The sequence below is a fragment of the Coregonus lavaretus genome, assembly GCF_964263955.1.
Source record: "Coregonus lavaretus genome assembly, chromosome: 31".
NCBI lineage: Eukaryota > Metazoa > Chordata > Actinopteri > Salmoniformes > Salmonidae > Coregonus > Coregonus lavaretus.
The window spans coordinates 31,225,745-31,250,012 of record NC_140018.1 but is presented as its reverse complement, the minus strand read 5'-3'; the positions used below and the strand labels follow the sequence as shown (position 1 = coordinate 31,250,012).

Below are 24,268 nucleotides of genomic sequence, written 5' to 3'. Positions count from 1 at the left end.
ATTTGAGGAAGACGACTTATTAAATATTTTATTAATCAAAAGGTTTTTTTCTGTTGAATAAAGTAGTCATGTTAAAATACCTATCACATTAGTAATGGCAGAATGCATTTGAAACTTCACGCACAGTAAAACTTTTGTATGACTTAATTGTGTTGAGTGGAGTTATTAAAATGAGCAGTCAGCATTATTAGCTCCATGTTCTGCCTTTAGTTGGTTACATTCCCGTGGTTATGTAAAGGTCACACAGTGACTGCATCCCAAATGGCACCCTATTCTCTATTTAGTGCACTACTTTTGACCAGGGCCCATAGGGAATAGGGGTCTGGTCAAAAGTAGTGCACTATGCAGGGAATAGGTTGCCATTTGGGATGCAGTCACTGTGCCAGATAGCCTTCGTCTACTCCTTGAGCACATTCCTTCTCACTGCGCTACCAGGGTGTTGGACAGCAAACTCAGGCAAAAACTATTTTGATGGGGAACACCACCATTTATGGCTTGGCACAAAAGATTCTCTCATGCGCACACACAAACACATTTATGCACTTGCACAGACACAGACACACACACAGCTAATGCAATAAGCTTGAGCTCATCTGCTTGCTAAAATATTCACTGCAATAGTTCAACAGCAGTGCTTGTGACGCATCTCACACTCAGGATGTGTCAATTGTGCTGCATGTGTGAAAGTACCGGTAACCAAGTTTGCTTCTATACCACCATAGTCAAAGGTGTAAATGGAACTTGCCCATAGGGAATACACTTCCATTGAAACAGCAGAACCGTTAAACCACAGCTCTGGAACCGTATTAAGCAGCTTAGAGTGCCCATCTAGATTCAGTTTAGCCTTTTAGACCACAATGAATAAGTGAACTCTGGTTGAGCATGTGGGAGTCTCAGAGACATGAGCAGAGCATGGCTGCGTCCCAAATTGCACCCTATTCCCTATGTAGGGCCCTGGTCAAAAGTAGTACACTATATAGGGAATATAATGCCATTTGGGACGCAGTCCATGGCTCATCCTTGGAGCAGCTCATCTGTACAGGGTGATGGGGGGGATTCCATGGGGCTAGGCAGGACTGTGTGTGTGCGTCCCAAATGGCACCCTATTCCCTATATAGTACAGTATTTTTTACCCATAGGCTCCTGGTCAAAAGTAGTGCACTATGTAGGGAATAGGGTGACATTTAGAACGTAGTCCATGTCTTCTGACATGCCCAAGTGTTATTACCCCTTTGATATTACAGAAGTCTTCTGCCCCTGGCCAGGGTTTGCAGTAAGAGCTAGGAGGCCTATAACTTATAGCTGCAGATACCCTTTTCCCCCTGGACAAATCCCTTACACTAAATCAGCTTACTATGACAGTGTTGCTGGGTATGGCCAAGCAAAAACCAGACTGTGTTTGTGTCCCAAATGGCACACTATTAAGTGCCAATAGGGCTCGGGTCAAAAGTAGTGCACTATAAAGGGAATAGGGTGCCATTTGGGACACAGCCTGTCTCTTTTCATAGGAGAAGTCTGAAGTAAAACTGGCTTAGACCACAGGAAGATCCCTGGAGACGCTCATTTTTTGGTTCTTTCACTTCTGTTTCTAGCTTATAGCAAGTCGTTTCCACAGTAACATCACTTGAGCATGTCATGAAAACACCATACTGTAACTAGGGGAACATAAGAAATGTTAGTCTGCCACTGTCTCTGATGGATTGTACCGCAGCCCCTATGACTGACTCAATTACTCTTACATTGCTGTGGAATTTCTCAGGCAAATATCATCTTGAAGTCAGAGAGAGCGAGAGTGAGAGCGAGAGAATTTTAGTCAATATGGATATCTGATACACTTGTTATTTTCAAGGTGACATAGGAAGAAAAAATACGAATTTGGGTATCTACAACCTCTGTTGTAGGCTAAATAAATGGGATATCATTGTATGGATCCTGCATCATATCCCTACAGCAATGAAGCAAGAAGGCACACATTACATTTTTTCTGAACTGGGGGGCCAAAGGAGTAATACTCCCTATCCATCTACAAGGCCTACTACAAGACAACAGTGGGCAAAGTCACTCGCTACCTACCCTGATAGCAATATGTACTGTATGTACTGTATCAGTGAATGTCTACTGGGGAGAACGTAGTAAATGGACAATAAAGTCATCTTCTAACCAGCAAACATCTACAGCCAATACAGTGCAGGAGAATCACCATCTGATGAGGAAAGTCCAATAGTCAGGGAGCTCTCTAAACATTGAGGAGTGGTGAAATGACCCAGACCACACAGTGAACAGACCTCAGTCTAGGGCCTACAGTCCGTAGATGGCATCTTTGCATTGCATTGGCGAGCCACGGATCTGCAGGCTGTAACTACAGCCCAGTGTCTATGGAAGAGGGAGTAATGTTAGAGGATCCGTAGCAGACCCAGGGCTCATTTTACTGCCTGCCTAGAGAACAAGATCACTTAATAGATTAGTAACAACTTCTGTCATCAGAGACAACTGAAAGATCTACCATCAGCGAGAGAAGGGAAAGAGACCATTAAATAAATGTTGATCAGCAGCTATACATTTATAACTTGATGGTATTCTGGAAGACAGTGGCTGTCACAATTAGGTTTAGGTACAAAGAGGCCAAAGATAAGCATTATAGAAAGATCATTCTATATAAATGCAACACATCCGAGGGAGTATGAAGCAACAGTTTGTAAGGTAGGCAGGTAATTTGGGGGGCGGCAGGTAGCTTAGTGGTTAAGAGCGTTGTGCCAGTAACCGAAAGGTCGCTGGTTCTAATCCCCGAGCCGACTAGGTGAAAAATCTGTCGATGTGCCCTTGAGCAAGGCACTTAACCCTAATTGCTCCTGTAAGTCGCTCTGGATAAGAGCGTCTGCTAAACGACTAAAATGTAAATGTATGTAAATGTAGGCCATCAGTACGTAGAGCCAAAGCTGTACCACAGAGATCAATGGACATACTCAGTGAATCCTCAATAGAGCAGACTCAATGTAGTCACCAAACAAGCACACCAGATACCTCTCCACATGGAGGAGTTAAGTGGAATAGACAGTTGTTCAGACGACTCACTGCTGCGTTCACATTCCCTTCATAAATACTGTAGGAGCATTTGCTGGCAACTACAGTGTCTCTTGTATTGTTTGAGAGAAAGCAGAAGTACAACAATACATCCTCTTGATTGTGCCCAACTGGTACCCTATTCCCTTATACTACTTTTGACCAGGGCTCATAGGGTGTGAGAAAAGGAACAAGGTGTGTTGATTGTAAACAAAGAGGTCAGGCAGCACTAGGCAATATACTATGACCACCTAGGTTTTAAAGTGGCAAACAGGCCAGGAGTGGGGAGAACATTTCTTAATTCTCACAGATTTATGACAAGGAGGCAATCAGAGGGAACAGCTGATGCTTGGCCAATAACAGGCAGGATTCCAATCCCAGAGATGTGTGTGTGTCCCTAATGGCACCCTATTCCCTATATAGCGCCTATAGGGCTCTGGTCAAAAGTAGTGCACTACATAGGGAATATGGTGCCATTTGGGATGCAAACGTGATGTGACCTTACTTCTTGAGAGAGCCTCCCTCTTACCATCATTTACCTAGTTCATTACAGCACTTAACTCAAGTTTGTAGCTGGGGTTTCATGTATTAGCTATACGAATGAGCTGCATGGCATAAATGAGCATGGACTCAAACTTGGTTGGTTATGAATGTGAAAGAGACATGTGGGATATTATGAGAGGTTTTTCCACTGATCTTTTTCATATAGGTAATCAGAATGGGCATAGCCTAAACCTATGTGAAAACCATTGCAATGAATACATTGCCTAATTTTGGTAATAACTGAAGGTATGATAAATACAGATTGATTTGGCACTGGCAGTAATACACATAGGCCTATTCCACAGCTCTGATTTGGCTACTGAAAATGTGTCATTTCTTTTGTGCATAAAATAAAACTGGCAACATTGGCTGAGTTTAGACAGGCAAATTCTGAAATGTTTTCCCCCCACTAATTGGACTTTTGGCCAATTAGATCAGTTCTGAAAAATATCTTATGTGAAAAGATCTGATGTGATTGGTGGTGGTGGAAAAAAAGATCAGAATTGGGATGCCTGTGTGAACGCAGCCATTATAGCCTGATCAGTAAGAGGACAATGTCAGCTGTGAATCCAAATATATGATTTTTGTAGACAGGCTACATTCTGAACACAAAAACCTGCGGTACATTTTGTTCAAATAAACGACTTAATTGAAAGGCTGGCCGAAGATTCATTGTCGACTAAACGTGACATTTTTGTGTGACATTTAAAAGGAGCCTTTAATTTAATCATTGCGAAATGTGCGCTTATGCCTATATGGCATCAACGTGTTGAAATAACCCGTGGAACCGCGATTGAATCAAAGCAATCCAAATTCATGATTTCCTCTGAGCGAAAAATACCAATCTTCGTTGTTTGATAGTGGAGAATCAAATAATTGGCTGCACAATGTTGGTTTTGCTGCGATTTTGGACATGCGACGGAATTCTAGAAATACAACAGAAAAGCGTCTAGAAATAACAAGGAATTGCATATTTACCTGGTCGAGAGGGAGATTGATGATTTCACTTATGGGTTGCAGCAAACTGGATCCAGTGCATGCCGGTGACACTGTTTCAGTAGCCATGATTCAGTGAATGTTGAGAGAGTCCCCCTACTCCCCTTCCCCTCTGAGAGTGGATCCCCGATTCGCCCCGACTACATCCACCGCTGTAGCTGCTGTTTGCTGCTGGCCACTACTGGCTGTCGGTTGCTCTACAGCACGTTTTAGGCGGAAATACTTCCCAAATCAACCATAATTTGGGCGGGGAAGGATTCGACTCATTCCCGCTCTAGGCAATGGTTTGCGACAATATCAGCAACATATTCCCATTTATAGGCTACACTAAATAGGCGTTGGTGCCACTGAATTAAAATAATAAAAAGGCTAAGTGGATCTTTAATTCTCAGTTTCCAGTTGAAATAGGCTACTTTTTATTCATGTTATTTAATTTCTCCTGTAGTCTAAAAGATAAAACATTTATTTAGAAATAGCATACTGAAATGTTATATTAAGCGCAGGTCCTCAATATGAAGCTCTGCTCCCGCGTATCCCTCGCGCATACTGAACGCAAAATAAGATGCTGAGCTGCTGTCCCCTCGCAGTATCGCTGTTATTCACCCCCAGTCCTGAAGGTGGAGGCAAAGCAATATCGTAAACTACAACTTACTTCATAGAATCATACGAGCAATTTGCCTTCCTTTCCGTTTCTAAGAATTTCGTTGGCTGAACATCATCACGTGATGCCAACTTCCGGCCTTAAATTGTTTTCCCTGTCCAAGAAACGTGAATTTGAGATAAACAAACAAACGTGATATTTTATTTAGCTACGAAACGTTCGAATGTAGCTGGTGTTAGCCGCATACATTTGACCATGGTGAAATGCGTGGTCCAGGGGTGTCCTAATCGAAGCGACAATAATAAAGGAGCGTTTCCGAATCGACCTTCCAAGAGGTTTTTCAATTTACCTAAGGCCCAGGCTCGAGTGAAAGTGTGGCTTGCCGCACTGCGAGAGACGGAGAAGGAGGATTCAACAGAGGATCACATAATATGTGAAGACCACTTTCTGACTGACCACATAACACCTCTCGGAATAAGCGAGGATGCCATTCCTATAATGCCCCCATACCTTGACGGGCCACTGAGTCTGATCAGCCCGTGGGGCGAGGACTCTTCTGACGAAGAGGAATTCGTGGATGATGATGCTTCGGCTACGCACGTGAGGATGCTCTCATCACTTTGATCGACAGCTTTCTTACTGCGTTCATTTAAGTCGTTGTTTTTACTTTTAGCAACCCCTGTCTATGTATTTTATTTACAGAATGACGATGTTGAAGAAGAATATGATGAGAGTCAGGCCGAGACAGCACCATCTGCATCTAGGTAAGGTTGCAGCACTCTAGCCTGTATAAAGGCTAAAAATGGCAATAATAAGCATTCATCCTTTTGTGTTTTTAACTACTGGCACACTTGCATTGTGCACTTCTACACACCGTGAATGAAAACAACGAGGCCTGTTTAAGTGGATGGTGTTATTTTGTATCATCTTCACTCTAGGTTCCGTAAACTGGTTGAAGGCACCAAGACAAAGACAAGACAAGGTATGGGTGATCATCATTACTGAAAAAGAATGCCGCTTCCCTGCCTTGGACAATGAGTACGTCCCTAATGGCACCCTATCCCCTATATAGTGCACTACTTTTGACCAGGGCCTTTAGTAAACCATATAGGGGATAGGGTACAATTTGGGAATCAGATAACGTGGAATCAATTATCTTTTTTTGGCTTGAAGCAATATTGTACCTTTTTCCTACTGTAGTCAGTGCTTCCACTGAACCCAAGACAGTGTTACCGGACATCAGGAAGGGATTTGTCCGCCACGATCTATCCTTGGCTCTGTTGACCAAGAAGTTCCTAAGGCTAATGAGTGGCGCCCCTCATGGTGTCATGGACCTCAACCTTGCAGCACAGAACCTCCACACACGCAAGCGGAGGGTATATGACGTCACCAACTGCCTGGAGGGGATCAAGCTCATCCAGAAACAATCGGCCAACAAGATCAAGTGGATGTGAGTAATACGGCTTGAACACACCGGCTCTTTGCCAGTCTGTGCTCCCACCATCTGTGCTTATGTGTCTGTTTTGACAGGATGTGTTCATGCAGGGTCGTATTCATTAGGCACCAAATTGAATAAAACAGACTGAAATAGGAAGGGACTACCTGAACTTGTCCAATAAGAAAGACTCATTTTCATGTTCTGTTACAAAAGTTTTCTGCATGGTTGCAAGGGGTTGATCCGTGTGGTTTCCCCCTCTCCCTCCCCAGAGGTCCGTGTCCAGTTGCCAGTTTTGTGGGGCCGAAGCAGAGGCTTCAGCGGGAACTTAAGAACCTGAAGACGGTGGAGGAGAGTCTGGATGAGCTCATCAAGACCTGTGCCCAGCAGCTCTTTGACATGACCGACAGCTTGGACAACATAGAATATCCTTTTAGAAACGCATACAGTACATTTCACCAACCATTCTCCAACCTTTTCCAGAAGTGTGGACTTGCACACTCGCCATCATGGATTTAAAAGCATAGGATTGGTATAGGCTTTGGCTGGAGGAAGTTTCCACCATTGTAAAATCCATGTGAGAAAGTGCAATTGTGAATGAACCTATGTTTCAGTTCACAATCATCAGGAATGAACCACGCTGTGCCCAAACATTGGTTCAGTTACCTCAGTCTCTACTAAAGTACAAGTGTGTTATGTATCCTCCTGCTGTTGTATCCTCTTTAACTCCCTCTGCACATTAGCCTACGTGACCCACAGTGACATCAGTGGTATCAAGGTGTTCCAGGAACAGACAGTCGTTGCCATCAAAGCCCCGGAGGAGACCAAGCTGGAGGTGCCCACACCCAAGGAGGTACAGTAAGCCCTGGAGGGCCAACTGCAACCCTGCTTTAAGCATCAAACAACGGAGAATCTGAGTGCGGATAGACTGCCGATGGGTACTTATCACAGTAGGAGGCCGTTCCTTCTCTTGCTAGAACAAAATACGTACCTGCTGTGTACCAACCTGGTACTGACGAAACTGCCGTTTCTACTTGTAGAATCGCAATGCTCGGCAGTGGCCGACAACTTGACTTTGAGCCAATTAGAGAGCACTGACCTCCATGTGGGGGAGCCGACATGAGTGACAAGAATAAGGAAGAAAGAGGGTACTTTTTCCTGTCTAATCCACCCTTTTTATCAGACTTGTTCTAACTAAAACCTTCATCTTTGAAGTCTAAGGAGTGTTGTGCTTGAGGAGGGATTTTTGAGTTAGGTTTGCTAATGTGCACTTATTAGTTAGCTAGCTAGCAAACGTTAGCTTGCAAACTGAGCAAGGCAGTCACACACACTTCATATGAAACGAATGGGGTGGTAATAAGTGCAGCACAATGCACACAACACTAAATGATTTACTACTCTAGCTATCTGGCCACTGTAGCTAGTAACATTGCAATTCAATCACAATTGATTTGTTTCCATGAAGCAGCTGTCTGTAGCTGGCTGCCGAGAGTAAATGCAGCGTCTTTACTTTACTTAGCAAGCACAACAGCTAGCTAGCGAATCATGCTAACAATTTAGCTAACGTTAGCCAGCTAGTAAAAAATGTATCTATGGGCTTTACGAGATTATGGAGAGTGAATTAAATTTTTTCTTTGTCATCTTGCTAGCTGTGGCCATCTGGCTAGTATCAACAAAGGCTTTCTACAACAGTAGCAACATTAGTGCAGCTATAGCTAACATTGACTAGTAACAACGCTACTGCCGCCTTCTGGTTTGGAGTATTTTAACAAGGCTGAGTGGCTGACAACTTCAAGGTCTTTGCTGTGTGAACACAAAAGAGATTGACTGCCGACACTTTTCAGAGGTGCTAAGTACTGTCGGCAGGAAAACGTTTGACAATCCTACAGGTGTGTGTGAGCTTTTACAGACCTTGATCGTGTTCATTAGGAAACACAGTAGCAAACCGTTGTGCAACTAAAATGTGCGTTTCTTATAGGACAAGTTCACGTAGTACCTCTCCATTTTGGACCGTTTTCTTCTGTTTTGTGCCCAGTGAACACAACTCTGTTGCTGTACATGCATGCGCATTCACTCATGATGCACTGATAAACAGTTTCAGAATCTGTACAATTCGAAACCAATTAGTCTGATGTTGATTGGCTGAACTAATCACTTTGAATTTTTTCCATTTTAGGATGGCATCCAAATCCACCTGAAGGGAGGCAGGGGACCAATCAAAGTGCTGACCTGTGAGATGGACGGGCCTCCACGTGACACACAGGGAAGTGGAAAGACATCAGGCTTTCTATCACTGGAGGAGAGCAGGATTAAGACCATGCTTCTGCACACAGGTAACAACACAGCTGTGCTTTTCAATCAATCAAATTAATCAATTGCTAAGCTATATTAGGTGCCCCAGACATTTAATTACAACTATGTAAAGTACCTTGAGATGTCCTATTATGCCATGATTGGATTGGAACATTGAGTGTGTTCCTCACTGCAAACAGCAGAGAGAGCTGTTTACTTTAAAATAGGCTTGGGGGATACTGTATCAAATGAGGTCAGTTTTCTCACAAAAAGAAAGTTATGAAAGTAGACATTTTGGTGTGGTCAACAAATCAACTGTTAATTGCTCTCTTTCTGTAGGGGCCTCTGCATCACAGAATGCTGTACAGAGTGGATAGTCTGTCGTCATGGTAGCATGCTGCACTGTCACATTGTCCTCATTGGATGTTTTTTTTTTCACTGTTTGGACTCCACATCCTGACATTGTCACTTTGGGAAGAGGCCATTTTTGTCATAAAAAAACAAACAAAAAATCTGTGTAAAATGCCAACGATTAAAGCAAAGTAAGTGGAGGAATGTATGACTTCATTGTAAAAAGTGCACGTAAGTCATGAAATCACAAGCTTTATTTTTATACATGTAGTTTTGAGTTTACTAAAGTGAGTTGTGTGGTTGCAGTACACTACTACTGTAATAATGTACTTTTAAATCATCTTAAAATGTGTGCAAAATGTGACAGCTATAGTCATTAGAAAGTAACACATGCTTATGTACAGAAATTATAATTCTCCAAGCAGTATCATGATATACCGTAGTGGATTTGAACATGATGTGTATGTTCTTTGCTTTTGTTATTTTTTCATCTGACTATTCTGAATGCCCTATTAAAAGTTCAACTTTTGTTTGTCTTTCTAATGTTTTTTGTTTTTTCTATAATCTGTTATTACTTATTAAGAAAACACTTCCAATGCATCCTATGAATAAACTCACTTGTATATAAAAACAAATATCTAACCCTTCGTTTTTTTACTTATATCAATGTGCAACATCCTGGCTATATTTCTATTTACGGGGTACACCATTTTGAAATGTAATAAATAATATTTCATAAATAGTTGTCATTCCTATGGCGTAGACCTGAGCCACCTTATACACAAAGTTTGTAATAGCTGTCATTGCTAGTGAGTCTTGGAAAGCCAACTGTGGAAAGGGGGAATCCATCTGCGCTCCCATTCGCCCAAACATGCCAATTCACCCCGTTCGTCCCTCCCCTTTTTATACTCCGGTTGACGCTCCACTGACTATGCGACCAGTACAGGTTGTTGCGTGGGCTAAGACAAACTGTAATAATGGAATATTGTAGTATTTTTTTCTTGGACACAAGGATAACCCACAAATAAAGGGACATTTCACTACTGTAGTTTTGACTATGTGGATCGACGTGGAATGGCAAACTAGGAGTAGCCTAACAAATCCTATGGCACACTGAATTATAAATCGCATTTTTTAAAACTTTTTTTTGTTTAACTGTTAATTAAGGATTGGGATATAACTTATTTTATAGACATAAACGCATTTAAAGTGCGCTAAGATGCCGCCGCCGGAGTTGATCACGGTCACGGAATTTGTGGCCGAAACTAAGGAGGACTACAAAGCGCCCACAACCTCAAACTTCACCACTCGGATGTCGCATTGTCGGAACGCCGTGGCAGCATTGGAAGAGGTGGGTGTAGGCCACGGCGGTATGAAAAGTAGTAATATACTGTAATTGACTTGAAATTGTTAAAAGGTTTTCCTAGAATCAAATGTGCGCCTTTACGCACGGATAGCATTTACGCAAAAAGTAACCGAATTTTTCCATATTTATTTGATACGGATGCAACCTCTGAAACCAAAAGAGGAACGGAAAAAGACTTCCTCTGCGAAAGCAAAGCATTTTTTTCTTAACCTACTTGTGTTGAACCTCGCCCATGCCATTCCCCAAAAGTGTCCACCAACAAGTGCTCATAAAACACCCTAGTTTATAGGCTATTTAATTCTAACCCAATTCTAATTAGCAACCTATAGACCAACATTTTTGTTGAACATTCCTTTGTAAAGATGTAATTATTGTAGGCTACAATGACCTCTGTGACTCATGCAAAAATGCTTTACCTGGTTGTGAGGAAGCTATCTTATCTGTTTGCCTAATGCCTATGAGGCAGTTCCACTTTGAAAACAGTGTGTGGACACTTCCACACGTTAAAGAGACTTGAGCCCTTTACAAACTTGAATAGTAGTACCACACCTTTAATACACAGTGGGTCCCTCACACTTCCATATCAGTGGAATTGGCTTTCCTTGATATGTCCCAAATGGCACCGATATGGCTCTGGTCTATAGTAGTGCACTATAAAGAGAATAGTATGCCATTTGTGACATTAACCTTGTGTTGTTGGCATTAGGCCTACTGTCATGCACGGTAGATCACAATGGGTACTTCTATGGCATCCCTGGCATCCAGATCTGCTCCTGATTGCTCTCTGGAGATGTGCTGTTGCCCCAGGACAGGCTAGTTATAGGCTAGTAAAAGAAAATGGTCTGTCAATGCCACATACACTACTGGCCTTTGGGGAGGCTGTATCAATAACTGGATTGTTATAGTGTAGGCCCTATCCATTTTAGAGCACACTGTGTTTGCACAATGGAGGAAGCCACACACACATAGCCCTATGAGAGGATCTGCTGATGTGTGTACAGTGTTGCATGCATAATATACCACATGAGGAGAGGTGACTAGAGAACACTTGTTGTAAGTGTTACATTCAGTGTAATCTTGTCAAAACAAGGAAGTGTATTGCAATGGCTTTCTCTCTTTCACAACTGAAAGTCTGAAACAGAATGCCAGTCTTTATCTTCCCCTTCTCCCCCATTAGATTTCACAGTTGATAGTGAACACACAGTGTTTATCAAGTTGGACACACATGCATATACACACACACACACACACGCTACACTCACGTTGATAGATCGACACAAAGGTCCAGAGCACACAGCAGGCAGGCAGCAGTAATGGCGGTCGTTACATCAAGTCAACTGACAGGCAGCACTCCCCATTTCAGTTCCTCTGGTCTGCCTGACATTGCCTGTAGCAGCCCACTGTGGCTGCCTGTTGTCTTCTGCCTGTAGCCTACTGTGGCTGCCTGCCTGTTGATGACAGTATCACTGTGGACTGGAGTGTCATGCTGTTGCTTGTATGTGTTGTGTGGTGGATAGCTCTGTTCCACGGAGCCTCAGGGTGTTTTCACATATAGTCCTCTTTAAAAGAACCGATCTCAGTCCTCTTTAAAGTGAATTCTGGGTTAAAAAAAAAGCAAAATATCTCAGTTCTCTTTGTATTCACACTGTCCTTGCCTTTAAATGAGGACTCAACTCTTTTGCCAGTTCTCGTTACCTACAGTGCCTTGCAAAAGTATTCATCCCCTTGGCATTTTTCCTATTTTGTTGCATTACAACCTGTAATTTAAATGGATTTTTATTTGGATTTCATGTGATGGACATACACAAAATAGTCCAAATTGGTGAAGTGAAATGAAAAAAAGTACTTGTTTCAAAAAATTCAAAAAAATAAATAACGGAAAAGTGGTGCGTGCATATGTATTCACCCCCTTTGCTATGAAGCCCCTAAATAAGATCTGGTGCAACCAATTACCTTCAGAAGTCACATAATTAGTTAAATAAAGTCCACCTGTGTGCAATCTAAATGTCACATGATCTCAGTATATATACACCTGTTCTGAAAGGTCCCAGATTCTGCAACACCACTAAGCAAGGGGCACCACCAAGCAAGCGGCACCATGAAGACCTAGGAGCTCTCCAAACAGGTCAGGGACAAAGTTGTGGAGAAGTACAGATCAGGGTTGGGTTATAAAAAAATATCAGAAACTTTGAACATCCCACGGAGCACCATTAAATCCATTATTAAAAAATGGAAAGAATATGGCACTACAACAAACCTGCCAAGAGAGGGCCGCCCACCAAAACTCACGGACCAGGCAAGGAGGGCATTAATCAGAGAGGCAACAAAGAGACCAAAAATAACCCTGAAGGAGCTGCAAAGCTCCACAGCGGAGATTGGAGTATCTGTCCATAGGACCACTTTAAGCCGTACACGCCACAGAGCTGGGCTTTACGGAAGAGTGGCCAGAAAAAAGCCATTGCTTAAAGAAAAAAATAAGCAAACACGTTTGGTGTTCGCCAAAAGGCATGTGGGAGACTCCCCAAACATATGGAAGAAGGTACTCTGGTCAGATGAGACTAAAATTGAGCTTTTTGGCGATCAAGGAAAACGCTATGTCTGGCGCAAACCCAACACCCTCATCACCTCTCATCACCCCGAGAACACCATCCCCACAGTGAAGCATGGTGGTGGCAGCATCATGCTGTTGGGATGTTTTTCATTGGCAGGGACTGGGAAACTGGTCAGAATTGAAGGAATGATGGATGGAGCTAAATACAGGGAAATTCTTGAGGGAAACGTGTTTCAGTCTTCCAGAGATTTGAGACTGGGACGGAGGTTCACCTTCAAGCAGGACAATGACCCTAAGCATACTGCTAAAGCAACACTTGAGCGGTTTAAGGGGAAACATTTAAATGTCTTGGAATGGCCTAGTCAAAGCCCAGACCTCAATCCAGTTGAGAATCTGTGGTATGACTTAAAGATTGCTGTACACCAGCGGAACCCATCCAACTTGAAGGAGCTGGAGCAGTTTTGCCTTGAAGAATGGGCAAAAATCCCAGTGGCTAGATGTGCCAAGCGTATAGAGACATACCCCAAGAGACTTGCAGCTGTAACTGCTGCAAAAGCTGGCTCTACAAAGTCCGAGTCCTCTTTGCATTCACATTGCTATGTTTAGAAAGGAACTAAGATCTATTTCCAACATTCACTCAATGCACTGTGGGTTTTTACAAAGTGCAGGACAAACCATTCCATCTGAATGTGTTATCGGACAGCTAGATATACCATATACCTACAGTGCCTTCGGAAAGTATTGAGACCCCTTGACTTTTTACACATTTTGTTACGTTACAGCCTTATTCTAAAATTGATTTTTTTTTAAATATCCTAATAAATCTAAACACAATACCCCATAATGACAAAGGGAAAACAGGTTTTTAGACATTTTTGCAAATTTCTAAAAAAAACTGAAATACCTTATTTACATACACTACCAGTCAAAAGTTTGGACACACCTACACATTCAAGGGTTTTTCTTTATTTTTACTATTTTTTACATTGTAGAATAATAGTGAAGAAATTAAAACTATGAAATAACACATATGGAATCCTGTAGTAACCAAAAAAAGTGTTAAACAAATCGAAATATATTTTATATTTGAGATTCTTCAAATAGCCACTCTTTGCCTTGATGACAGCTTTGCACATGCTTGACATTCTCTCAACCAGCTTCATGAGGTAGTCACCTGGAGTGCATTTCAATTAACAGGTGTGCCTTCTTAAAATTTCATTTGTGGAATTTCTTTCCTTCTTAATGCATTTGAGCCAATCAGTTGTGATGTGACAGGGTAGGAGTGGTATACAGAAGATAGCCCTATTTGGTAAAATACCATATTATTGCAAGAACAGCTCAAGTAGGCAAAGAGAAACAACAGTCCATCATTAGTGGTCCTCTGTAGCTCAATTGGTAGAGCATGGTGCTTGTAACGCCAGGGTAGTGGGTTCGATCCCCGGGACCACCCATACGTAAAAATGTATGCACACATGACTGTAAGTCGCTTTGGATAAAAGTGTCTGCTAAATGGCATATTATTATTACTTTAAGACATGAAGGTCAGTCAATATGGAACATTTCAAGAACTTTTAAAGTTTCTTCAAGTGCAGTTGCAAAAACCATCAAGCACAATGATGAAACTGGCTCTCATGAGGACAGCCACAGGAAGGGAAGACCCAGAGTTACCTCTGCTGCAGAGGATAAGTTCATTAGAGTTAACAGCCTCAGAAATTGCAGTCCAAATAAATGCTTCACAGAGTTCAAGTCACAGACACATCTCAACATGAACTGTTCAGAGGGGACTGTGTGAATCAGGCCTTCATGGTCGAATTGCTGCAAAGAAACAACTACTAAAGGACACCAATAAGAAGAAGAGACTTGCTTGGGCCAAGAAACACAATTAGCAATGGACATTAGACTGGTGGAAATTTGTCCTTTGGTCTGGAGTCCAAATTCGAGATTTTTGGTTCCAAACGCAGTGTCTTTGTGAGACGCGATGTGGGTCAACAGATGATCTCTGCATGAGTAGTTCCCACCGTAAAGCATGGAGGAGGAGGTGTTATGGTGTGGGGGTGCTTTGCTGGTGACACTGTCTGTGATTTATTTAGAATTCAAGGCACACTTAACCAGCATGGCTACCACAGTGTTCTGCAGCGATACGCCATCCCATCTGGTTTGGGCTTAGTGGGACTATCATTAGTTTTTCAACAGGACAATGACCCAACACACCTCAAGGCTGTGTAAGGGCTATTTCACCAAGAAGGAGAGTGATGGAGTGCTGCATCAGATGACATGGCCTCCACAATCCCCCAACCTCAACCCAATTGAGATGGTTTGGGATGAGTTGGACGGCAGAGTGAAGGAAAAGCAGCCAACAAGTGCTCAGCATATGTGGGAACTCCTTCAAGACTTTTGAAAAAGCCTTCCAGGTGAAGCTGGTTGAGAGAATGCCAAGAGTGTGCAATGCTGACATAAAGGCAAAGGGTGGCTATTTGAAGAATCTCAAATATAAAATATACACTTTCTTGGTTACTACATGTTTCCATATGTGTTATTTCATTGTTTTGATGTCTTCACTATTATTCTACAATGTAGAAAATAGTAAAAATAAAGAAAAACCCTTAAATGAGTAGGTGTGTCCAAACTTTTGACTGGTACTGTAAGTATTCAGACCCTTTGCTATGAGACTTGAAATTGAGCTCAGGTGCATCCTGTTTCCATTTATCATCCTTGATATGTTTCTACAACTTGATTGGAGTCCACTTGTGGTAAATTCAATTGATTGGACATGATTTGGCAAGGCACATCCCTGTCTATATAAGGTCCCACAGTTCACAGTGAATGTCAGAGCAAAAACCAAGCCATGAGGTCGAAGGAATTGTCCGTAGAGTTCCGAGACAGGATTGTGTCAAGGCACAGATCTGGTGAAGGGTACCAAAACATTTCTGCAGCATTGAAGGTCACACGTTTTGCATTGAAACAGCACACGTCTTTTCCGCGAATTTGCCCATCATCATTTTCTCTCTTTTGTGGCACCAATGTGAGGGGCTATGGAAAGGGGAACCGTGTTGTAGTAGTCTAGTGTGTGGTGCGGGAATAATGACAAGCGAACCAAGGGAGTAGTGTTCACCATGCCCTAATAAAGTGAACCGGACCACGTAATTCAAGTGAACCGAACTCAGACCACCACTCGAGATAGTCTCAGTTCAGTTCACTCCGGGGGCTCTTTTGAGGGGTCTGGAGTGTTCACACTGCACAAAAAATTATGCGAACCGCACTGAGTTCACAAAAATTGTCTGAAAGGGACCAAGTGTGAAAACACTATCAGTGTCAGCAAGCTGCACGTAGCACGATGGACCACAGCTATGGTGTGTGGTGGATCACTCTCTAATCTATCTAGTCTAGCTCAGAAGAAAGCTCTAGCCCGACCTGGCTGCGTGGCTACCTGTACTGTAGATCACTGGTGCATCCTGGGAGAGTCCCTGGGGCCTGGACTGGAGTGGTGCTGGGCTGCTGCAACTGTCCTAGCATGCTATCGCTCTCTTTCTCTCTCTTTCTTTTGATCCTCCCTGTCTCAGCCTGCCTGCTCCCATGCCTTCCTGGGCTGGGTGAGTGTCTGCCAGCCAGTCCATTGGGCTGCTGGGGCTGTAGGAAAACCAGAAGGCATTTGTTTTCAAGTGTGCAGTCCTGCATGTAAGTTGACCACTTTAAAGTGATTTTTACACTACTGAGTTCAACTGAGCAAACCAAACTGCACTGAGCTAACCTGGTTACGCATCCACCATAGTTTCTAGAACCAACAATGTGGAGTAAAAAAATCAGAGCCAGCAGAATTTGGTTTGGGTCTGCATGATAGTGTGCCAAGGGTGTAAGACAATCATCCAAGGACATGCTTTCGACACAGCAGTCTCATCAGGTCTGCCAGTTGGGGGCTTCTAGACACCCACCTGCACTGCTACTGAGATGTGCTGTGACTCAGAGGTAGAGTCAACCGAAGCTACATGTGATGATGACTGTAGGCTACTTGTTTAGCTTTTTGAGCGCATTTGAGTGTCCCCAGCATACACAGTCATCAGAATTTAGAGTTGGTCCAGTGATTCATCTAGGACAGGGGCTCATCATGTGCCTCGCTAAAAGAATGAGCGAATGGCATTGAGAGGAGGAGCTATCCCATGAAAATGATAAATTGAAGGGGAGAATGCTATCCTTACTGAGAGAACTGAACTGTGGGAAACTGGGAATATCCCCTTCTCTATCCTGTTGTTTGTTGTGTATCCACCCAATAATACACTGCTCAAAAAAATAAAGGGAACACTTAAACAACACAATGTAACTCCAAGTCAATCACACTTCTGTGAAATCAAACTGTCCACTTAGGAAGCAACACTGATTGACAATACATTTCACATGCTGTTGTGCAAATGGAATAGACAACAGGTGGAAATTATAGGCAATTAGCAAGACACCCCCAATAAAGAAGTGGTTCTGCAGGTGGTGACCACAGACCACTTCTCAGTTCCTATGCTTCCTGGCTGATGTTTTGATCACTTTTGAATGCTGGCGGTGCTTTCACTCTAGAGGTAGCATGAGACAGAGTCTACAACCCACACAAGTGGCTCGGGTAGTGCAGCTCATCCAGGATGGCACATCAATGCGAGCTGTGGCAAGAAGGTTTGCTGTGTCTGTCAGCGTAGTGTCCAGAGCATGGAGGCGCTACCAGGAGACAGGCCAGTACATCAGGAGATGTGGAGGAGGCCGTAGGAGGGCAACAACCCAGCATCAGGACTGCTACCTCCGCCTTTGTGCAAGGAGGAGCAGGAGGAGCACTGCCAGAGCCCTGCAAAATGACCTCCAGCAGGCCACAAATGTGCATGTGTCTGCTCAAACGGTCAGAAACAGACTCCATGAAGGTGGTATGAGGGCCCGACGTCCACAGGTGGGGGTTGTGCTTACAGCCCAACACCGTGCAGGATGTTTGGCATTTGCCAGAGAACACCAAGATTGGCAAATTCACCACTGGCGCCCTGTGCTCTTCACAGATGAAAGCAGGTTCACACTAAGCACATGTGACAGTCTGGAGACGCCGTGGAGAACGTTCTGCTGCCTGCAACATCCTCCAGCATGACCGGTTTGGCGGTGGGTCAGTCATGGTATGGGGTGGCATTTCTTTGGGGGGCCGCACAGCCCTCCATGTGCTCGCCAGAGGTAGCCTGACTGCCATTAGGTACCGAGATGAGATCCTCAGACCCCTTGTGAGACCATACGCTGGTGCGGTTGACCCTGGGTTCCTCCTAATGCAAGACAATGCTAGACCTCATGTGGCTGGAGTGTGTCAGCAGTTCCTGCAAGAGGAAGGCATTGATGCTATGGACTGGCCCGCCCGTTCCCCAGACCTGAATCCAATTGAGCACATCTGGGACATCATGTCTCGCTCCATCCACCAACGCCACGTTGCACCACAGACTGTCCAAGAGTTGGCGGATGCTTTAGTCCAGGTCTGGGAGGAGATCCCTCAGGAGACCATCCGCCACCTCATCAGGAGCATGCCCAGGCGTTGTAGGGAGGTCATACAGGCCACACACACTACTGAGCCTCATTTTGACTTGTTTTAAGGACATTACATCAAAGTTGGATCAGCCTGTAGTGTGGTTTTCCACTTTAATTTTGAGGGTGACTCCAAATCCAGACCTCCATGGGTTGATAAATTTGATTTCCATTGATAATTTTTGTGTGATTTTGTTGTCAGCACATTCAACTATGTAAAGAAAAAAGTATTTAATAAGATTATTTCATTCATTCAGATCTAGGATGTGTTGTTTAAGTGTTCCCTTTATTTTTTTGAGCAGTGTATATAATTTAGTAATTACTGTAAATATAAATCCACACGGGAATGATTTCTTTAGTCGAGCAGTCACCTTTTTTTTTTTTTTCATGGTGCACCTGTCTGATTTGCGCCTGTCTATTCCATTGCGGAGGCCACAGGGATGGCACAGTCCATCACTCTAAGACATGTGATACTGAAATTGTATATGGTTATATTATGTAAAAATATTGGTGCAACACAAATAAATCGAATATTATTTTATAACAAATGCGCTTTCTCATGCGTTGGAAATGGTCGCTGTCCGCGGTTCTGAAACATAATCTTCAATGCACCGTAGAATTGGCGCCTTTCCCTATGTTTCTATGTGCATAATAGCTAAATTAACCAGAATGGGATTGAGAACAATGCGGCAGAGGCCACAGCAGCAGAGACGAGGAAACAGCCTTTGCCTTAAACCCTATTCGGACAGGATTAGTTTTACTGGGGGTGCTCAGGTAATGTAATTATGTGCACAAACACAAAACACCATATCTGTAATTGTAGCCCCATCCGAATCTGCCATGTCAGTAATTTGTATATGGCAGGAGTGTAACAATTCCAGCCAGAATAACCTACTGTTTGGCGAACTCCAAGGACCTCTGATAATACTAGTCCCGTGCGAATCGACATCCCTGTGTTTTGAGAGAAATGTCTGAGTTTGACAGGTGTTGACATTATATATTTTTTTGGAGCGGTATGAGCAAGAAAACAATAACTGATTGGATAAATTGAATGAAGTGCTGCCCATAGCCTATATATGAAGGGCCTACATGTATCAACTTTCACAGTGAATGCTTTTGTTAATATGTTTTGTGCGTATTAATTGAATATTGCCAAATGCATCAGTAAAAAATATTGCGCCTATTTAATGTAACCCTTGCTGTTAATAGATTGAAATGATAAGTTCACTTTCGCATCCATAGCCTTAAAACGCATCTCAAGTGCAAGTGCACTGTTTAGCTCACATCTGAAGGCTGTGGGGCATTTAGGACGTCTACTGCGGATCGCTAAAATATCCTAATGATTATGATCACACTTCCTCAATTCTAATATTATGGCGACACCATACCAAAGATGGTTTGGTTTGGTTTAGAAACTTGGTAAACCAAGCTCGAGTTATCAGTGTAGCCCTGTTACCGCCTGGACTTGTTTAAATATATTCTCCCCTAGAAAAAAAACCCTCCAGGCTTCTGTCATAACTGTCAATTTATTGGAAAAAAATAAAGAATTACAGGGGGCAGTTTGGAAAAAACTAATCCGTATCGTCCTCTGGAATAACAGACATTCTGGGGTAATAATTACATAACCAACGTTCTCTAGAAATACTAGTCCCGTGCGAATAGGGTTTAGCATAATTGTCTAAGAAAATTGAGGATAGAGCAAACCCCAATGTATTATGTCTATAATCAATAGCCTAACTGTTAAATGTGCCTGGCTTAATAAATTATCCATATATATCTACAGAAATAAGACAGATCTTGCTTCTGTTGCCTGTTTGAGTGTTTGTTTAATAGCCTACTGATTCTGTGAACACCAAGCCTCATGCAACGGCAAAATGTTGGATAAAGCAATTTCACAGATTTGGCTGTTTTTAATCTTTGCAATGCTGTAATAAAGGCTTTTTTTTTTTTTTTTATCGTTTGAACAGACTGGTATTACTTATAATTTATTTAGTGTTGTTTACACTGTTCCAAACAAGCAGAAAAATAATATTGTAATCTAACAGCACCTGTTTGTCACACATAATTATGTGGCAGGTAGCTTAGTGGTTAAGAGCGTTGTGCCAGTAACCGAAAGGTCGCTGGTTCTAATCCCAGAGCCGACTAAGTGAAAAATCTGTCGATGTGCCCTTGAGCAAGGCACTTAACCCTAATTTCTCCTGTAATTCGCTCTGGATAAGAGCGTCTGCTAAAAATGTAAAAATAATATGCACGCAGGTCTCACTCCTTTTTCTTGATCTCCATCTTATTGTTATTATTACAATTATTATTATTATCATCATTATAATAATAAGTCATGTCGTTATCATTAGTAGGCTTTGTATAGTAGCCTTGTATAACCACCATCGAGCTGTAGGCCTAAGAGCGCCTCCTGTTTAGTCTTAATACCGTAACTTACTTAGGCCTATATTTAAATATATACAGTAGGCTACTGTATCAATCAATCAATCATTCATTCCTTCATGCCATCACACAGCATACAATACATTCATGCTTTGAAATGCGATCAAGCATTTTAGTTTTAAAATTAAATAACAAAGGGAGCTTTGAATAATTAGCCTAAACAATAAATCAACCGCAATTCACGAATGCATGCAACTGTTTTTTAGTTTGCTGTAATAAAGGCTTTATATATATTTTTTCTGTTAGAACAGACTCTCTGGCACACTTGTTTATTTAGTGTTATTTACACTGTTCCAAATGGTCCGAAAAATAATAATATTGTGATCTAACAGCAACTGTTTGGCACACATAATACTCACGCAATGCTTGCTCCTATACCCTATCTCCAGTATTTTCCACAACTAAGTCAAATGTCTTCCACAGATCTGACTTCCCCTTTCCCTCCTGAGCAACCAGTAAACATTAGCCCGTTTTGAGTTTCTTTTTAACGTCCTCCGCATCCATTTTACTGTCAACATTACTGTGTTCGGAGTTTGTTATAACCAATTTATTGATGTGATTATGATAGGCTATAGGTCAGGCCCAATTGGTCACATGCATGCAATGTTTATGTTTAACGTAAAGAGAGCAAGGGTTGAGGGAATAGGGAATGTTTTCCCTAAACAAATTAGGGATTTTCAGTCAGAAACAAGTAAGAAACTAAATGGCTGAAATGATGTTGCAGCTTCAGCACGGACAGCACAATAAACACTTGCTGTGCTGTGGTGCCTTTTCGCTGCAGTAGGGAGGAGAGCGAGACAATGTGCGCCAGTAACACAGACACTCGCTGTCCTTTTTTTTAACACATTGTGACCATCGGGCTTAATTATTTAATCAAACAGTGTGCTTAAAGCATCAGACAAGCTCAGTGCAGATGTAGTTGTTTTTATTCAAACACATAGGATGTGTCTGTCTATATATGGAAAAATAAGTTTCAACATTTCGACCAATCGATTGGTCGAAAGAACAGGACAACTCTTTTTTTAGTCGGGGACAGCCCTAGCAGTTGAATGAGCTCATCTACCTATCTAATTTATTTCTATACTTTCCTTTATAGGCCATTACAGTACTGTACCACCTGATCTCCACAGTTCCAAAGTGTGGTTTTCCCACAAACCATTTCCTTTGTTTCTACAGCCTCTCTCAGGGGGCTCAAGGGGCTCTGTGTGCGTGAGTGTCTGTCTGTGTGGCTGAGAGAGAGAGAAGAGGGGGATATTGTATAGAGGGAAATAGAATAGTGACAGTAGCTCTTTCTCTATACCTGCCTTACTGATCTTTCCCTTTGTGCTCTCTCCCCTAGGCTCTAGACATAGACCGAGGAGTACTTTACAAGATCAAGAAGTCTGTCAAGGCCATAAACAACACTGGCCTGGGTGAGTACAGCACAACACAGCATAGCATAGTACAGTACAGAACAGTACAGCTCCAATATAATATAGTAGGCCTACAGTATTATACAATACAGTACAGTGAGTCAGTCCTGGTATAAACTTTCATATACTGTATACTATTATAGCGTCTATATCACTACACCCACTCAAGTTTCACACCTTTTTGTTTATGTGCTAACCTCTGCACTCTCCAGTTGTGCAGCATGTTGGTATATCTCAAGATATTACACAGTAATCTCTTGTACTATTCAGTGTTTGCTGCAGCACCCTCTTGTTTTCATTTACCTCTCAATGCTTCTTAAACTACAATACACTTTACTGTATTGTCACGGAGACATATTGGAGCGATAGCAGTGTTTTACCTACCATTGAACATTTTGATCTCAGAGGATCTGGATGTTGCTTTGGGGGCCTTCACACCCCGCCTGGAAATTAAACTATGGGAAAGAAACTGGGTTACAGTAAGTGGGTGAGTTCTGTGTCGAGAAAGGTGAAGTGTAACCTCGAAAGAGAGAGAAAGAGAGAGAGAGGCAGAGAATGAGAGGGATATCACCTCTCCACATTCCTCCTATTCCACACACCTGTCCCAGCAGGCCTAAGGAACAGAGGTGTTGCTCTTGTAACTCCTTCCTATAATACGGTATACTAAACGTCCCTAGACCCAGGCCTTTTCTCTTCACCCTCCACCCAGTCCACAGACCTTCCAGTGTTGTCCCAGACCCGAGTCATAATCCTGGGGTGTTTTTGATACGGATCAGGGGCTGGTAATCATGGCTCTAATCAAGTGGGATCTGCACATGCTGGAAATACCTGAACGCTTGCTTTGGTTTGGAGCTGCTGTATAAACTAAGCTCTGAGTTTGTTACACACACTTCGCACATCCTTACATACTGTTCATTGTTATGAAGAGGCCGTGTGAGAATCGCTTCATTAGCCTGGTCCCGGATCTGTTTGTGCTGTCTTGACAACTCCTATGGTCAATTACCTTCCTCAAGCTTATTGGTGATTATTCATAGACAAAGCTTTGCCATTTTACAGGTCAGGTCAACTTAGAAACATGGACCTAATGTCCACTAAAAAGGCACACTAACTCCATAGGATTGCATAGCATAGAAGATAATATGAATATAGGAGTCTGTGTAGAGCCTCTTTTATTGTTTTTTAATTATGTAAAGTGTGTTGTGATGACCCATTACTTAAACTCTGGTTTGACTTGACTACTGACTGTAAGTGACCGCTGTGTGTGTTTCCCAGCCCACTTTGACAATGAAGAACAGTACATCCAGGCTATAGAGAAGTTCGGGGAAAACTGTGTCTGCAGAGAGGACCCTGAGGTGGGCTCAGCCTTCCTCAATTTTGCCGTCTTTACCAAAGAGCTCACAGCCCTCTTCAAGAACCTGGTGAGACCCCACCACACACACACACACACACACACACACACACACACACACACACACACACACACACACACACACACACACACACACACACACACACACACACACACACACACACACACACACACACACACACACACACACACACACACACACACACACAGTGCTATCCACTGTCACATACTGTGTCTCTACCTCCTTTCTTTCTCCACCTCTCAAATACCTCCATTGTGGCCCCTGTTTTTCTCTTATTCATCTTTTCATCTGCCCTTTCCTTT

The 24,268-nt window shown here is 42.7% G+C and overlaps 3 protein-coding genes across 5 annotated transcripts in view; 2 read left to right on the top strand and 1 right to left on the bottom strand.

The window, feature by feature from the left end:
* The window catches only part of mboat2b (membrane bound O-acyltransferase domain containing 2b), a 63,450-nt gene extending 58,668 nt beyond the window's left edge, over positions 1-4,782 (bottom strand). Inside the window, exon 1 of the mRNA XM_084149261.1 lies at positions 4,582-4,782. Coding sequence (XP_084005387.1) covers positions 4,582-4,668 — 87 coding nt within the window. The 5' untranslated portion in view covers positions 4,669-4,782. The remainder of the gene's footprint in view (positions 1-4,581) is intronic.
* Positions 4,783-5,309: 527 nt separating this feature from the next.
* e2f6 (E2F transcription factor 6) lies at positions 5,310-9,807 on the top strand. 2 transcript variants are annotated; one of them, XM_084149643.1, is made up of 8 exons: positions 5,310-5,800; positions 5,903-5,964; positions 6,139-6,182; positions 6,401-6,650; positions 6,908-7,060; positions 7,374-7,488; positions 8,812-8,968; positions 9,267-9,807. In XM_084149643.1, exons 1-8 carry the CDS (start codon positions 5,456-5,458, stop codon positions 9,302-9,304), a joined length of 1,164 nt encoding a protein of 387 aa, XP_084005769.1. In that variant the 5' UTR covers positions 5,310-5,455; the 3' UTR covers positions 9,305-9,807. The 2 variants fall into 2 exon arrangements, 1 of the variants encoding a protein (XP_084005769.1); XR_014610403.1 differs by having other exon boundaries at positions 5,337-5,800; positions 7,374-7,573.
* A 387-nt stretch (positions 9,808-10,194) lies between these two features.
* The window catches only part of LOC311106869 (arf-GAP with SH3 domain, ANK repeat and PH domain-containing protein 2-like), a 58,402-nt gene continuing 44,328 nt past the window's right edge, over positions 10,195-24,268 (top strand). For both annotated transcript variants that reach the window (XM_084149257.1, XM_084149256.1), the window contains exons 1-3: positions 10,195-10,629; positions 22,503-22,575; positions 23,848-23,993. In XM_084149257.1, coding sequence (XP_084005383.1) covers positions 10,498-10,629; positions 22,503-22,575; positions 23,848-23,993 — 351 coding nt within the window. In that variant the 5' untranslated portion in view covers positions 10,195-10,497. The remainder of the gene's footprint in view (positions 10,630-22,502; positions 22,576-23,847; positions 23,994-24,268) is intronic.

Excerpts from the sequence above, each read along its gene's own strand:
- e2f6 (XM_084149643.1), top strand. The coding sequence starts at position 5,456 with ATGGTGAAATGCGTGGTCCAGGGGTGTCCTAATCGAAGCGACAATAAT. Across the intron at positions 6,651-6,907 it reads GCCAACAAGATCAAGTGGAT|AGGTCCGTGTCCAGTTGCCA; the intron begins GTGAGTAATACG and ends CTCCCTCCCCAG. Across the intron at positions 7,489-8,811 it reads AGGTGCCCACACCCAAGGAG|GATGGCATCCAAATCCACCT; the intron begins GTACAGTAAGCC and ends TTTCCATTTTAG.